The 17332-nt window shown below is 40.6% G+C and overlaps 2 protein-coding genes across 6 annotated transcripts in view; one reads left to right on the top strand and one right to left on the bottom strand.

The window, feature by feature from the left end:
• The window catches only part of LOC106805601 (clathrin interactor 1-like), a 26427-nt gene extending 16224 nt beyond the window's left edge, over nt 1-10203 (top strand). The window contains exons 5-13 of one of the 2 annotated variants that reach the window (XM_014807265.1): nt 1059-1233; nt 1951-2146; nt 2344-2509; nt 3684-3750; nt 4316-4460; nt 5851-6249; nt 6541-6606; nt 7647-7764; nt 8431-10203. In XM_014807265.1, the coding sequence (XP_014662751.1) occupies nt 1059-1233; nt 1951-2146; nt 2344-2509; nt 3684-3750; nt 4316-4460; nt 5851-6249; nt 6541-6606; nt 7647-7764; nt 8431-8546 (1448 nt within the window). In that variant the 3' untranslated portion in view covers nt 8547-10203. The remainder of the gene's footprint in view (nt 1-1058; nt 1234-1950; nt 2147-2343; nt 2510-3683; nt 3751-4315; nt 4461-5850; nt 6250-6540; nt 6607-7646; nt 7765-8430) is intronic. The other variant, XM_014807266.1, reaches the window with a different exon arrangement.
• The window catches only part of LOC106805604 (MORN repeat-containing protein 4-like), a 10962-nt gene continuing 3775 nt past the window's right edge, over nt 10146-17332 (bottom strand). For 3 of the 4 annotated variants that reach the window (XM_014807268.1, XM_014807271.1, XM_014807269.1), the window contains exons 2-5: nt 14740-14840; nt 12221-12353; nt 12018-12127; nt 10146-11892 (exon numbers count right to left, since the gene is read on the bottom strand). In XM_014807268.1, the coding sequence (XP_014662754.1) occupies nt 11741-11892; nt 12018-12127; nt 12221-12353; nt 14740-14788 (444 nt within the window). In that variant the 5' untranslated portion in view covers nt 14789-14840 and the 3' untranslated portion in view covers nt 10146-11740. Of the gene's footprint in view, nt 11893-12017; nt 12128-12220; nt 12354-14739; nt 14841-15624; nt 15647-17332 lie in introns of those variants that run through there. The other variant, XM_014807272.1, reaches the window with a different exon arrangement.

Below are 17332 nucleotides of genomic sequence, written 5' to 3'. Positions count from 1 at the left end.
TGTGTCCATAAAATCTCATATTCATCTGAATAAGTCTTGTACATGCTGCATTCTTAGTTTTAGTGTAGTTATTATACAAGTACACCAGCGATTTTCCAGCAGTTGATGGTTTGGCACCTTTTTTAGTCTAGCCAAAATTACGCACTCATTCGAATTGTTTAAACTGCACTTGTTGGTGGTGAATCCGTGATTTTGTGAGATTTATAGCCTAGGTTGCTCACATTTAAGCCTTATAATACTTCTAAGAGAGATGCAAATGTTAGTTGGAGGTGTCAAGCTTAAAGCCGCACTATGCGCATCCAGACGCTAATTTCTCCAGTACTAGACTAGCAAATACTTCGTGTCATGCATAATCACACTATAATGTATGCATAATCTAGTTTCTCCCATTTCACTGCGCGTTTGCTTAAAACCCACAAGAAAGAGGGGAGAAAACTGGCATTCTGGCGCCAACGCCGACTTGTTTGCCAAACAATTTAGCCTCGAAGCGGTTAGGTGACGTCACATGTTTTTATCTTTGCTACACCCGTACCGCTGTAGCGCAGCACCGCTGTATCACTGTACCGCAGCACCGCTGTGCGGTTGCTTGGCAGGGCAACGCGAAAGTGTCAACAACATTGGAGGTATTTTCAAATGCCTTTTATAAGACAACGCTCAGTGAAATGGGAGGAACTAGAGTTTATTTTGTCATAAGGTAGTGTGATTATGCATGACACGAAGTATTTGCTAGTCTAGTACTGGAGAAATTAGCGTTTGGATGCGCATAGTGCGGCTTTAAACACCACCAGTCCATATCAATCCATCCATCATACCCACTGATATCTCTACCCACGAGATTAAGTCTTGGAGCCCAGATGTCTCCTAATTTTCAGCATTTGGAGACGTTTGTCACCTAAAGATTGAAACCTACCTCAAAGATTGAGTGCATTCCAGTACTGGTTACCAGCTACTTGTTTAGTTGTCAGCCTGCTCAGTTTGGCACAAATTCAAACATGTCACTTGTGTAAATATCAATTAAAATTTGGGTCAGATCTTCGTTCAAACTTCACTGCTTTCAGGAGATCGATGGGATGACAGCCAGTGGCGGGGTAGTAGTGTTGGCGGAGGCATGAGATCACAATTCTCAGATATGGATAGCTGGAAGGAACCGTCAACTGTGGAGAAGATTGAATCAAAAATTCGAGAGACTCTAAATATCGCACGGGGACGCACGGAAGACCAGCCAGACGTTAGGTAATGTGGTTCATCTGTGTGTGCATGTCTAAGATATGAGCTTATTAAATATTATTAATTAGTGTGTGCATGACTTTCCCTAATTTTTTTCCATGCACTTATAAGGGAAGTTATCATGCCGCATGATAACTTCCCTTATAAGTGCATGGATTGCCCATATCACAATTTTCTGCCAAGTCATCACAGTAATATATCTATGCTACGTGCAAGTGTGCATGTAATAGTAGGCGTGTGAATGTGCATGTATGTATGCGCATTCATTTATATGTGCGTGTGTAGTTAGTATGCGTTGTCAGGAGTCTCATCATATATACTTAAAGGGATCGTTTACTCTAGGTTCTAGGGTTATTTTCAGTTAATTTAGGTTAAAATTACGCTACATAAAAAGTTTCATGGTTCAATCACCATTACAAATATTATAAAAAAATGTTTTAAAACTAACAACTACAGTTTGATTACAACGACGGTGGCGCCACTCAAAGCGCACGATCTGATGATATGCGCAAAACCACTTTTCAGTCAACATACCGAGGGTGTTTCTTATTTATTAATTTAAAAGCAAAAGGATTGTAATCTCTTATAAACGACATATAGTTTCAGTTATAATATGGATAAATTTGCCCTAAAATGAATATCGTTTGGTTAAATAGCATTTAGGTATACATATAATTGCACTTTTGTGATTAGCCCTCTATGTACATGTTGGTTCACTTGCAGTAATGAAGATGATGACTTCAAGTATGACTCGGATAACGGTTGGGGCCAAGGCCGCCGTGAGTATTGTGATGATGAAGATTCCTGGACACAGAGTCGGTCAGAGAATAGCAGTCCAGCTAAGCGACCCAATACGAAAGCACCCAAGAAGCTTGATCTTGGTGCAGCTGCCTCCTTCAGCAGTTCAGAGGGCAGAACGGTATGTAATTATCCCTATCACATCTGTCATTGAAATATCAGGTTGCAATGCAAACAAATTAATCAGGTTGACTTTATCCTAAATTCTGTTGTGAGAGAAATGGTAAGATGATTTTGTTTAATCATAACAGTGCTTCTTATCTTTTTCTAAGTGTGTAAATCGACTCGTTGGGTTTAGAGCGTGGTATTTGTTTGCAGCGTAGTCCAACTAAATCTGCAGTAGTTGATGAAGTGGAATCACCACCTACTTCTAAACCTCAAGCAAGTGCCAAACCTTCTGCTATAGATCTCTTGGGTGACCTGGAGGGCAACTCTGCCTTCACTCAAGTTTCTGCAGATCCCTTTATTTCCTCCAAATCAGCAGGTAGGGAACCTGGGTCATAGTAAACATTGGATTGCTGTGATTATTCTAAATGGTCAGTTTGCACTTTATTAGCAGACCTAACATGATGTCATTGTATAACCTTGTAGTCAGGTCCCTTAGCTTCATGATCATTACAGAGCTGACAAAAGCATCAAACTTGGCACAGTTGTAGCCTATGGCAGTACTATAAATATTAGAGGGGGTGCCCAATGTAGATATTCCTTATAGTCAGGTCCCTTAGCTTCATGATCGTTACAGAGCTGAAAAAAGCATCAAACTTGGCACAGTTGTAGCCTATGGCAGTACTATAAATATTAGAGGGGGTGCCCAATGTAGATATTCCTTAGAAGTGAATTACAGATGATTAAATGTTCGAACTGCGCCTGCCTGTACTGGTACATTGTATACAGCTGTTAACCCCCCCCCCCCCGCATACGCTATTGCGCTATAGGCGGCATGAAAGTGTATTAACTCTCATATCTCGCGAACGAATTGAGATACATTTCTAGAAATCTAGATACATGTCTTAGCTATGGTCTCTGTGAATTTTGAGTTTATTAAAGCACGAACAGTTTAATTAATTACCAAAAATATACGCACGGTATCGCTCATAGGATAATATATATACGCGCGGCTATGGCCCGTAGGATAGTGTACTAACTGTAATATCTCGCGAACGATTTGAGTTACATTTTCTAAAATTCTAGATGCATATAAAAACATCTTAGCTATGGTCTCTGTGAATTTTGAGTTTATTAAAGAACGAATAGTTTTAATTAATTACCAAAAATATACGGACGGTATCGCTCATAGGCTAATATATACGCGCGGCTATGGCCCGTAGGATAGTGTACTAACTCTAATATCTTGCGAGTATTTGAGTTACATTTCTAAAATTATAGACACCTATAGACGCATGTCTTAGCTATTCTCTCTGTGAATATTGAGTTTATTGACGCATGATTAGTCAATATATTAGCAAATATATGCGTGCGGAAGTGAATTACAGATGATTAAATGTTCGAACCACCCGACTCTGAACCCCCCCTACCGTGCCCGCCTGTACTGTGTGTACTGGCGCATTGTACAGCTGGTAGACAGGTCAGTTGTATGTTTTATGTGACCTTACGATTAAGCCATGGTTTTTATGTTATGATGATTCATTCAATTTTAGCCACTGAAAATGGAGAGTTTGGAGATTTTTCTCAATTTTCTTCAGGTGCTACAACAACAAAAGCAACGTAAGTTGATGTGACTTCTTTGTGTCACTTGCAATTTACCTCAACTTAGTTTTACTACTTAGCAGACTCGTAGGCAATTAAAGTTTGACCACATATATGGTGTACAGGGTAAACGTCGTCCGTAACGTGTTGGTTCAACAGCTTGATGGTATTGTTTCATAATGCTGTAAACTTGTACTATTAGATGCTTATTGCTATAGAACTATTCCCCTGTCATATAGAGTTAGTATTCAATACAGTCATACTATTAGTATTCAAATGTATGCATTATTTATCCTTTATTAAATCTCGGCTTTGATGGTTTGGAAGTTTTACTAACCCAGAACTGGTCGGGTGCCAAGCTCTCTGGATAAGTGACTTCTGGTTTCTATGAGGTTTTCTATACGTGGCATGGAAAACACATTAATTCTAACTAATAAGCCTGCTCGCAGCACAACCTGCATACATGTCAATAATGAAAGAATTATTGGATTGGATTGCTTTGATTTACCAGAAACAAGTACATGTATATTCATTAGTTAATACTAAGAAAGTTGGTTGGAATACATTACACATCTTTTTGCAGTGATGATTTCGCAGATTTTTCGGCATTCCAATCTCAGAGCACCCAGCCTTCAACATCTGCTGGTCAAGTGGCTCAACAGTCTACGGCCCAACAGGTGGCAGTACAGCCTAACTTTCAGTCTCAGCAGTTTATTGGACAAAACTTGGTAAGTGTCATTAATCAGTAATCACTCCTGCGCTTGCCAGCACTCGTGAGCAATTGATAACTTATGATCACCATAAAACACCCCATTCGGTGCTAATGTTCACAAGAGTTATCAATGTGTTTGCTTATGGAGTGACAACATGTTTGCATAGGGTGCATAGGGTTGCATAGGGTGTTGCATATGGGAGGGGGGTCTAGGGGACCCTCCATCAGAAATTTTTTGAAATTAGACCTCCTTAGATGCGTTTTCTGCACGAGCAGGGGGGGTCCGGACCTCCTGGACCCCCCCCCCCCCTGTACACGCCCCTGCATAAGCAAAATGAAGAACCAACGTGTAGAACCAAGATGTATTGTCATGAATATTTTGACATCATGTTTGTTTTATTAATGCAGTCGCACAGCGAATTTTTCCAATCAAGCGCACTTTGCACTAATCGACAGTTCAATGAGAAGACTGCTGCTGCATGGCAGAAACTAACTTTTTGAACCGCGGTTGAGCTTTTGACAGACTGACTCTCATGTCTCTGTGGATGTCAAGGCGGTTACGGGCTGAAAAGCCTGCTTCACACAGGTAGCTGGTTACAAACGTAACTAGAACGGAAATAGCTTCACGAGCCATAGCCAGGCCTTGCCTATCTGCTGACTACACCAAAATTCAGTTACTAATGTTGTTTCTAGGAGGCTCTTCAGTGGCTGTTTAGGAATAATGTCGCTACTGCCCTGATGCACAGAGGGGTAACCCTACCGCGCTCGTGCTGCGGGGACATATGTCTACTGCTGCGCTGGCACACGTAGGGTTCCTCCTTCTCCCTCCGGCCCATGCTGCGTGGGCCCTGCTGCTGCTGCACTGGCATATTTAGGGTCCCTCCCCCTCCTCCCTGCGGCCCGTGCTGCTGCGTGGGCCTCGCTGCTGCTGCTGCTGTGCTGGCACGCGGAGGGTACCACTCTGTCGCTTGCTTGCCTCGACCGAAAACCATGATTTGTTGGCACTGTCGATAGAGATGCCTGAATCACTCGCTGATTATTATATAGCACTACTTTTTTTAAATTGTCTAAGAGGCTTTCCAGGTACCCCCTGTGGTGTTCGCTGGTACCCCCGGGGGGTACTAGTACCCCCGGTTGGTAACCAGGGCACTGGAGGTTGAATGGCATGGGTTAGTTGTCTGGGGAGGGGGGGGGGGTTGAATGGTATGGGATAATTGTCCGGACTCTGGAGGCTAACTGTCCGGGGGTGGTCGCCCAAGAGGTAATTATCCAGAGGGTACTTGTCTTCATACCTTGTAATCCGGCCCAAAAGTTTCAAGGTATCTGGGCCAGAGTATATTGGACATGCAATAGACATAGCAATTTTCAACAATAACCATAAGCATGCTTCTATTTAATTTGTATAGGGTATGCCTATGCAGCCTGGTCAGTCCTCCATGTCGATGAACCCAACCCAGAGTATGATGATGTCACAACCTGTTGCACAAACACAGCAGGGAGTGATGACTGCACAGCCTTCCGTAACACCAATGCACCAGGGAATGATGACACAGCCTTCTGCAACACCAATGCCCCAGGGAATGGTGATGACACAGCCTTCTGTAGTACCATCTCAGCCAGCAATGGTACCACAGTCAGGCATACCAACCACACCACAAGGAATGATGCTGTCTCAAGAGCCAAGGATTTTGTCGCAACAAGGATTGGTAATGCAGTCAAAGGGTATGATGGCACAGCAGAATTCACAAGGAATGGTATCAGTACAACAACAGGGAATGATGCCAACTGCGATGGACATGCACCAGGTATTCAGCTCTGAGAAATATAAACTTTCTACTTTTTTTTTGCAGTGTATTTAAATGTGTATGTATGTAATTGTCAGCACATTGCAAACTTCTTGTCTTCTTGTGTCTGGTTCTGCTTCAGTTTTCCTTATTACATATCCTTTATCAGTGTTGGAATGGGTGGAAAAGAATGCATTTAAATTTGAAAAATACTGGCACAGCCTTACTGTCACACATGTATGTATCCTGCACCTGTAGTGTTTATGCATGCTGGCTGTTAAATGGGAGACTGTCTTATGTCTTTGAGAGCAGATGGGACAAGGAGGTGGCCTGCAGCCTCGGATGCTCCTCATGAACACAAGTGCTTCATACAATAAGGTATTAATTACTACCTGTCTGCTACTGTCTGTGTGTACTCATATGCCCCCTCTGAAATTCTGATAACAGCACACTTCCTTCTGGCAGGGGGTTTCACCATCTTTGCGAATGTTGTCCATGATTGAATGATCTTATTTCTGTTTTATCATTGAATTTTAGCAGAGTACCATTACTACTAGGGTTTCCTTTCGAGAGGACAAGATGGTCAATATTATATGAAATTTTTAGATATAATAATGTAACTCTGTGAGTGTAGGGTTAAGAGCCATTCCTATGCTCAACGTGAAGCAGTACCATGAGTGATACAATCTACCTTTATAATAGTTTTATCTGTGAAACTAATCTTTCCTCAGTCCTGAGTGCAATCGGTTACCACAATTAACAATTAAAAAAGCTATTATGTCTGAATCAAAAATTAGAAATCTACAAACTGTCTTTACAATAGACATTTCAATTGCCCAATCAATTTCCTGTTATACCTGAAATTCGACTCATGGACATGTCATGAACATGTATCAAACTTTTGTGATTATCCCTCGGCAGAAGTACAACTTTGTCAGGGTGGCAGCACAATCACATTGTGTCATGTCAGCGGTCAAAAATAAAGATTTCAAAACTCACTGTTGTTTTATGACAAATCTGAATGCGTGATTGCAAAAATGTGTAGGTATATACTATTATTTATGCACTTTAACTTACTATCATCATAAACTCTATAATTATAGAGTATAATATCCCTTTAAATTGTTATGGAGCTAAGTAAGCTTAAGAATAAATAAACCCTGTGAGTGGAGTAGTCTGGACATTGCTTCAGTGCCAACATTGACATGGCTCATAACCTTGCTTACAGATTATGATGTCACATATAGAAGTTTATGTAATATGTTTAACCCTGTTACATTTAAAAGTTATTAACTTTATCGTTTATGGAGCATTTTCACATGTAACTGAAGTCAAGAATTTTGGCATTGTAATAGAGTGAGGTATTACTGTAGAAATCTTGTGCGTTGCACAATTAACTAAACTTGTGTTTTCTACAGCCAAATACATGGAGCAATGTTGGGATTAACATCAGCCTAGACAGCCTGAGCAATCCTGGTAGCCAGTATCAGAAACAGCAGCAGCCCAGCATGAACCAGCTTCGTTCTCCACCGCAAGGTAGTTGCTGTTCCCCCGAATGCATGCTATGTGTATATTCCCATGTGGTTTGAGTGTGCTTGGGTCTTCATAAAGCAATGATTTCACGTTTTTCCCAACCGTTTTCATGTTTTCTGGAACATTCCAATACCTGTCGGTAGTCCTTGCATAACAACAAGCACTTATAGTAAGGCTAACATGTAGTGGAACGTTCACACATTCTTTTAACTGATATGTGCACCGATCTGCATTTCAAATTAGATTTGTTTACATAGGTCAACATCGCTAGTGCGTAATTCTCACCCTCGCGAGATGCCGTCAACTGGCATCCTGTTTGTACACTATGTTAGTTACCTTTTTCCATATGTTGAGAGGGGTACCAGTGTAGAGAAATTTACAGCACGTAAATACTTGGATTTGCTTTGTACATATTTCCTTTTATTGTTTTGCTGTTCATTTACTGTTTAATATCCTATAACAGCTCAAACTCATAGCAATTTTTAGGCTGAAGTAATCAGTAATATGTATGCTGACACATGAAACTAAATATGTCTATATTTGTTAATTTCTCAATTTATTTGAGAGATGATCAATTTAAATGGACAGCTAGGAGTTGTTTAAGACGATGATTCAGTACATGTCAATACCACAAATATTTACATGTTCTTCAACATTATCAAACCATAGAAGTTGTGTCTTTAACAGGACTGCCTCCCACAGGAATGATGGGTGTGCCACAACAGCAAGCAACAGCCTCACCGGTCAACCAGCAGCAAGGATTTGCCAACTTCAGTGGGTTGTGACACTCTTCCACATCTTCAGCACAATTGCTACATTGCTGATGGTCAGGATCACTGATTTATTACGTTTCTACTGTCTATACAGAGTAAATGGAGTGCATCATAAGTTGTGTGTGTGAGCATGTATGTGTGCGTGTGCGTGTGCGTGTGCGTGTGTGTGTGTATGTGTGCGTGTGCGTGTGATTTCAGGAGTGTGGAGACATGTTGAGTTGTCTCATAGTAACAGAACATGTATAACTAGTTGCTCCAAGATTACTTTTCACATTATGCTTCAGCAACTGTTTCCCACTGCCGGTGAATGTTATGGAGGTATTGTGTTCAGTTCGCTACACACACACATTCAGTACATCAAATAGTGGAAACTGTTCTTATGTGTGGTGTATCAAACTGGATTGAACAACGTAGGAAATTTGTAGAGAATGTGCTATAGTACCAGCTATCAAGCATTTCTTGTGCATGTTTACAGCAAGTATAACTACTGAATAGCATGTCTGGGGATGGGGAAAGCTGCCCTGTTTGCTCAAACTCTTATAATACTGCCTTGTTTAATTTGGTAGATTACATATAAAATAGAAAAGTAGTATAGGTTGTAGCACAAGTTGGGTATAAGAAGGTGATCTATATGCCTATCACCAGGAACATATCTATATAGTATAGATATGTTATCCATAGTATTTACTGCATATTTAAAGTAATAACCAGTTGTTGCTTACTAGGTGGCAGTGCACCAATAAAGTAACATAGCTCTGTTTACCATCGTGTGATTTTATCCATCTGTTTGTTTACTTGAAAATTCACTTACCTTAAATCCATGTGATATGAATGATTGTCAAAACAATGAAGTAAAGATCTTTGTAAATATTGCATATCGTGTGGAGTTCGGGCGTGTTATTAATAATGTCTCGAATTGTAATAGACACGAAGAGGTGGTGTACAGATGTGTCTGATTTTGTTAACAGAAGAGGTTAAAACAGCTGTTTAGCAAAGTGGGCTTTGAGTTAATATTATGATAATTCAGACCGTGTAGACTGGTGCAGTTTCTGACGTTTGTATACTGTTTTTGTTTTGTTAATGACTCGGTTTCTCACCGGTCGTGGATCGTGCAACGTTGAGAATTAAATAGTAAGAATACAGCTCTACAATCAGTACTTACCGACTTTTAAACCCAATTTTTGGGTGAAAACGTTTTTAGTGTTGTGAAACCGTGAGGATGCATACCAGTTTTATTGTTGCAGTACTGCTGTTAATAATTATGCTTAGATGAAAACACTTAGTAGATCAGCAATTGAATATGCAGTTCTTAAAAATGGTGGTAATAAATCAAGTTTACGTGCACATGCACCATAGTCTTCGATAACATAGCATTGGAATTTGGGATGGTGTAAACACTGGCTTTCGTTACGTGGGTTAATATTCCTAGACTGATAAAATTAATAGCAATTCTATCAGCTTACTGTGTCACCGTTTATTTAAAGCTATAGAGGCATCATGAATGCTGCCGTTCACTGAAGTAATGTCACTTTACTAAACTTAATACCCTCAGATCCTGTTGATGTTTTGTTGGCAAGTGTGGTGGACATATATTTACAAGAAATAACCAAATTATATTAAATGTTTATTATATACATTCATGGAGAAATAAAGTTGTATAATTTTTAAACAATGTTTGATGATTGCCAATTTTATTCCTTTTAAAATTTCTTTATACTGCAATACACTGCACCTGCAACTAATATCATAGACTAATATATTATTAGTCTATGATAGTATACACACAATACAATTGACTTTCAAATGACCTGTTCGCGTAACCCGTTTTATAAAGTTTATAGCTATAGCAGTGTATAGAGAACATTCATAAATGTCATTGAATTTTATCACTGTTTACAATACTGTAAATATCAATAATTGTCATATTTACTATTTTGTGAAGCTGAAGCAGTTGCACATATCCATACATGCAACTCAATAGCAGTGTAAATGTAAAAAGTTGGTGGCAAGTGGACTTATAATTTCTCTAAAATATATAAACAGTAATTCAAGTCATATATTATAGTATCAAGCACTAATAAACAGGTATTTATTAGCTCTTGATAGTATACCCACTATGACTCAGTATAACCGAAATGAAATGACACTCACATTATTATGCGATACATATTGATTATTAAATGTAACTCCAACACATACATGATTGTGAAATTGTGCAAATATATTGACTTAATAAAAAAATACCATTGGAGATTCACACGGGAACAGTGGTCTGGAATTCGCGAGTAGATTATCATTCTCATTGCATCAAAAATATATGCATAAATATTTCTGTAATCAGACACGCACTTTTATTATTTGAAACAAATTGGGTGCTGCCATGACACTGACTTGTACTGCCCCTGATGCCCTGATGCCTGCCTTTAAAGATTTATTTTGCACGTTTCAGAAGCTAAAAAAGTGTTATTATATATGCCTAACACTATGATGAGTAAATAACAGATTATTTTTGAAAAAAATTATTATGGACAACTACAGAAAGTCCATAACAAAAATTTACAGGAAACTACTGACGTTTCAGCAATAATACTTCTAATTTCAGACTATACGTGTGAAGTTTCTTGATTGCTGCCAGACAAAAGAAATTTTGCAAAGCAAGCCTCATCAGCAGCCTAAGTGACAAACAGGCCCAAACTGCTGAACGTGCCAGTGAACGAAAGGGGTTGCAGGCTGTTAGCTCGGCACCAGCAGCAATATATACATGTTACTGATGTAGGTGTACCTACATGCACAGCTTTGATAGAACAGCACAAATAATGGTGCTACCAGTATTACAAGCAAATGATCATTGGCAGTTTTAAAACATTAAAAAACATTTAGTGAATACTGAGTTACAAAATTATTTAGCAACATAATTCTAAAATCAAATATTCATCAAACCACGTTTAGGGAGAGGTTCATCATCAATGTTCTCTTTAATAAGATGGCATATAAATAAGAATAAAAGTACCAGACCATACCCGTGATTATTAAAGAATGTGTAAACTATGCAAATACAATACCCGATGAAAAATACAACAAGAGATGCACCAATAAATTGGTAGATAGACATTTTTATAAATTAATATATACACTTTAAAAAGTAATAATAAACAGAAACTTAATGGTACTAGGCCTTCATGGTTTGACAATTACACTGCCACAATTTAAGTTAGTTTTTGTGCAAAAGCTGACTGGGCTGCTTGAGTTGCTTTCTGAATGACCAGTGGACACGTGTCTTGCCGTACAAACCGGTGTTCTTTAAACACGCCCTCATTACGTGGAAGCCCATGCGTACCATCAGCATAAGTTACCACTCCTATCAATTGAAATTAGGGTTATAATACCTCAAATGTGATATCTCTATCTTCAACTTAATGCATTGCTTTAAGCACATGAAGTTTGGATAAAGTGTCATTTTATTCATACTTAGATACCACTTACCTAGACCATTAATCTTGCCATCCTGAAACTCGCCCTCAAACATCATTCCATCACTGCGTTGGAAGATCCCCAATCCATGGAATTTGCCAGACGTAAATTCTCCCTGATACCTAAAGTTAGAATTGCCAGATAATACCTAATTATGGGCAAATAAATACTACCTTATAAGATATAGCCACATCTCAATTTAATAATTGTCTTACCTTGACTTGTCTAGGAACATCATGACACCATAACCATTGCAAAGTCCATTTTCAAACCGACCATCATAACTGGAGCCATCACTAAAAGTCATGTACCCAAGTCCATGGCGTTTACCATCATCATTCCACTCTCCTGTCAATGTAAATATATAATGGGAGAATGACGAATGATGGCAAATAAATAATTGCACAATTACAACGACACTAATGATAATAGCCTCGTTCACACGAGACCTCGTATTTATGAAATACGATATTTGCGAAATACCGAATCTGAGACAAATACGTGTCCGAGCGTTCACACGCTGATTAGGGCCCATTCACACCAGAGCTACGCTCATCACGATCGCCCCACGCTCCAAAACTTTGCCCGAGCGTGGTTGAGAGCGTGGCCAATTGGGCCCCAGCCGGGCCCAGCGCCGATACTACGATCTAATTACGTCGATACTACGATCTAAGTGCGTCTTTACCCTGATCTCATTGCGCTCAACAAGCTTTCACCACGCTCAACACCACGCCCGCATCACGCTTGCACTGGGCTCACTGCGTCGTTATTGCGACCAATCAGATCGCATTGCGTTCGAACAACGCTTGCACTGCGCCTAGGCAACGCTCGCCTCGCCTCAACTGCGCACCAATCACGCTCTAGTCAGGTGACGACTGCGCTGGCAACGATCATATAATACCGCGCCGCGTTCTATACATCATCATTCATTCTGCCGTGCTGTCAAGATTAACATCAAGATAATTAAGATCAACATTATGAACTTAAATCAAGATTAACATCAAGATTATTTTCTACAGACACAACTATGCCGCCAAAAGACAAGGGGAGAGGCCGTGGAAGGGGGAAAGGCCGAGCAAAGAACCCAAAGAGGTGCAGGAGTCCATTATCTCCATCAAGTGTTGCCCTGGAATCAGAGCCTGAGCAGCCTCAAGAATCCCTGCCTCCAGCCACGCAGGCCCATGAGAGTGACGTAGACACCGACACTGCGGGTGTCACCAGCAAGACCAGTGTAGTCAGAAAGGGCAAGAAGAATAAGTTCTACAGTTTCCTGACAGAGGAAGAAGAGCAGAGCATGGTGGATTGGCTGGCAGAAAACACTGTCTTCTACAACAAGAAGGCCTACAAAGACATGACGAAGAAAGACGAAAAAGCTTTTCTGTATCGGGTGTCTTGCTTCTGGATTCTCAGCCCAATTCTGACAAGCAGTTCATCGAACATCTCCGGAGGCATCCTCAGGAAGTTGAAGAAGGATGCTTGATCTTCCATGCGGAGCTCAGCCATGAGGCGATCATAGTGACCATAGAGAAGTCGTCTTTCTACCGAAAGCCACGGATGCACCCAGCAAGATCTTCGTTGTCTTCTATTTCTCCTCCTCGTCCTCCTCAGCATGATGAGGGCTTGGCAATTAAGTAATTCGAGTTGTCCTTCTACGAGAAACATGGCATGGAGTAGTGTTGCCTTATCCATAGTGGACACTGAACTGGTGGGTTGGCCAGGGTAGCACCCCAATTTATACCCCAAGTTTGCAGGACGTGATCTGAGCGTGGTATTGACGCAACTGACACGTAATGCGAATGCCACAACGGCGTGGTCTGAGCGTGTTGGGCGTAGTACAATCGTAGTACGAACGGGTCGAGCTTGCTAGAGATGCACCATAGTCATAGCAAGAGCGTGGTCAGGTCGCAGAGACATCTCCATGGACGTAGTAACAGCGTGATGAAAACGTATTGACATCGTGCTGAGAACGGGGCGACAATTTTCACGCACCCGACACGCTTGCGATACGACCATTAAGTTCGTACTACGCTCGAGTTACGTGGGTACTACGCCTTCCACGTCTCTAATACGCCCGCACTGCGCTGTATTTCCGCCACGCGCGCATCACGATTATTTTGAACATGTTCAAAGTTTGGCCATGCTCGCCACGCTCATGGTGATTGAACCGCGCTCGATCGCGATCGCAGTACGTCCATATACGTTCATACTGCGTTCTACACGTTTCCACCACGCTCTTAGAGCGTAGTACGTGCGTGGTGCGATCGGGGCCCTGGTGTGAATGGGGTATTAGTGGCTCCAGAAATACGGTATTTGCGAGCTGCGAGCTGCTTTAAACAATCAAGCAAACAATGCAAAATAAACAATGCAATGCGCACCAACTGCCGATAAAATACGTAGACTGGTCCGCACTCGACAATTCCACTCGCGTTACACTGGAACTGTCGAGCGCGGACCAGTCTATAAAATACGCGGCTTCAGAAATACGGTATTTAGCGTTCACACGAGGAAATGCGCGGTCCAAGAGATCCGGTATTTCTCAAGCACGGCAAATTATTCGGGGTCTGGGAAGCCGCGTATTTACATCAAATACCAGATCTGTTTAGGTACCGTATTTCTTGGACCGCGCATTTTTCCTCGTGTGAACGCTAAATACCGGATTTCTTGCTACGTGTGAACGCGGCTTATATTATTTATTTACCAGGTTGATGCTTGTTATATTAGTATATTTATTCACCTGTATATTCTGATCCATCTGAATACTTGTAAGAACCGTGTGTTGGCATCTTCTACAAGCGTTAGCGTATCCAGTATTACAACAGCGAAACCAAGAACTATCTGCAACAAACAATTTAGATCTATACCAAAAACTATGAAACTACAATAAACCCATACTGTATAGCCTTGTTCATGTTTATCCCTAAACTTAAATTTCTCCTGCTGATTCAAATTGAACCTTTTACTATCACCCATTATTGCAATAATTGACTCAATCAATAATCACAAAATTACATTTGCAAAATTGCCATTTCAACAATGTACGACACCCACATCTGTCCGTGTTTGTTGTGATCATTATCTGCTCACATGAAACTATGGTGGAGCTATAGTGATGCTGTCCATAGCAGGAATTCCTACTTGTACATAAACTCACTTCTGCCGTATTAGGGTTAGGTTATCATCATGTCTTTTGGCGGTATGCCCACCTGCTATAATTTTTTATAAGTTTGTTCACAGTGGCCTGAACGCAGGCAAGATTGTGTGATGCAGAGGAGTATTTAAATGGCATTTGTATAGAATTATTAGGCAATAAAAGGGTGCCTAAACATTTTGGCTTTAGTATTAAATACAATTTGTATTAATTTGCTATCATTTTACTATTGGCCAAGTGCCTGTGATATATCACTGTACAGCCACACCTGTGTAGCCTTTTGCTCCATAATTAGAGCACCTGTGGCACAACAGAGATACACAGCCAGGTGAAACTAACCACAATACTATTAATAGTAAACTATACGTAGTACATGGGTTAGCTTCATCCATACTAGTAGTACTAGTATTACAACTACTCAACTAGCCTAGGCTAGAACAACAGCACAAACACTGATACTGTTGTACCTACTAGGAGTGTAGCGATTCACCGATACACCGCAATACAGCAGCCCACAATACGATAATCGATACGCAGTGTCCGGGGCGCACCAGAGGGCGTGGCAACAGCCAGGTTACCTGAGACTCTCACAACAGTTGCAACTTGCAGTGAAGCGTTATCATCGGCTCTGCTGATAAATGCCCCCCCCCTCCACACTTCTTCCTTCTTCCAGTGTATCAATTATAATAGCGTAATGTTCCTGCACCGACGCACCGTTACCATTCAGACTCAAACTAGCTTTAATTTGTAATTTTACAGTACCCTGCGATAGCCACACGAAAAGGAACCGGCGTGACCTAAGCAGTAAAGTTACAGCTCTATTGAATACAGCACTAGACGTAGCCTGACCAGGCTCTACAACTTTTTCACGTTGCGAGAAGCGAGACGGCAACTTATGGCCACACTGGACATAAACTGAAGCACCTGTGAAAATATTTATATATAATCTCATAAAGACTTCAAAGTACAAGGGACTATATCGAAGATGGAGTGAGACAAGGTTAATCAAATAGACAAATCAACAATGCGACTCACCATGGTAAAAGCTTCAATTTTGAAAATTAATCAAAGCGGAAGGAAGAGAATTCCAATACGGGGTGACAGAAACAAAGAAGCTAAAATCAAAGCGATCCTTTAATTATGGCATTGATGTCGAAATCAATGATCACGGCGCTCAGATGATCGAGTGCTATGAACACTCGGATCAGACTTCATTAAGCAACTTAAAGAGGAAATGCCAATCTTCACATGACCATGACAAATTTTATGAAAGGTTATAAGTTATATGCTTAGCACTCAGCAAATAGAGATAGAGTTTGGAGAGTTAACTCCATATTGATTGGAGATTTAACATTGAGACACTGTGCGCCACTACCACACCTAGTCTGGTTAAGCTACTTACGCTCTTTCAAGAGCCCAACTCAGTATATGGAATAATAATAAGAAGAAGAAGAAGAAGAAGAAGAAGAAGAAGAAGAAGAAGAAGAAGAAGAAGAAGAAGAAGTTTAGCATGGTAAAAGCAGACACGAAGTGAAAGCCAAGCAGGTTGAGTCAAAACAACTTCAGAACTATCCTGTTAGTTTTCAGAATCCTATCTGTATCACATCATAGCTGTATGCTGTGAGTGTGAATGGCATCTAATTCTGAGCAGTTCTAAAGTGGGCCCATAGGTATACCAGCCTGGCAAATCATATTCTAATATGGAGAGAACCATAGTTTTTAATGCCAGGGACCAACTCATATTTTAAAATAAGTTCATTTGGTTGGTAGAATAATAGATCTATCTGGGTTAATTGTTACTCAACTGTGTTGATTGAAAACGTACAGCTGACGTTTCGCCTCCTATCAGGAGGCTTTCTCAAAGCTGACTGAAGATTATCAGTTTTGACCAACAGATGGAGTAGTGAGGAAGTAAAGACCAAGTTTTAGAATCAACAAAGTTACGGTTACGGCATAAAATACCAAAGGCAAAGGTACGAGATGCTTTCCTACAAATATAGTCAATGTGTGCATTCCAGCAAAGACTGCTACAATTGACGACTTAGCGAAAACGACTTCTACAACTGACAAGTCAAAATCAAGTTGCTTCTCGTCTGAGAACAATATACATGTATACACGTCAGTGCTCGAAATAAGAAAAAAAATGTGGTTGTCCTGCGGACAACCCCCCGCATCAAAT

Source organism: Priapulus caudatus, unplaced genomic scaffold, assembly GCF_000485595.1.
Source record: "Priapulus caudatus unplaced genomic scaffold, Priapulus_caudatus-5.0.1 Scaffold120, whole genome shotgun sequence".
Taxonomy (NCBI): domain Eukaryota; kingdom Metazoa; phylum Priapulida; class Priapulimorpha; order Priapulimorphida; family Priapulidae; genus Priapulus; species Priapulus caudatus.
Note: the sequence above shows the minus strand (reverse complement) of the source record. Positions and strands in the feature narration are given on the sequence as shown.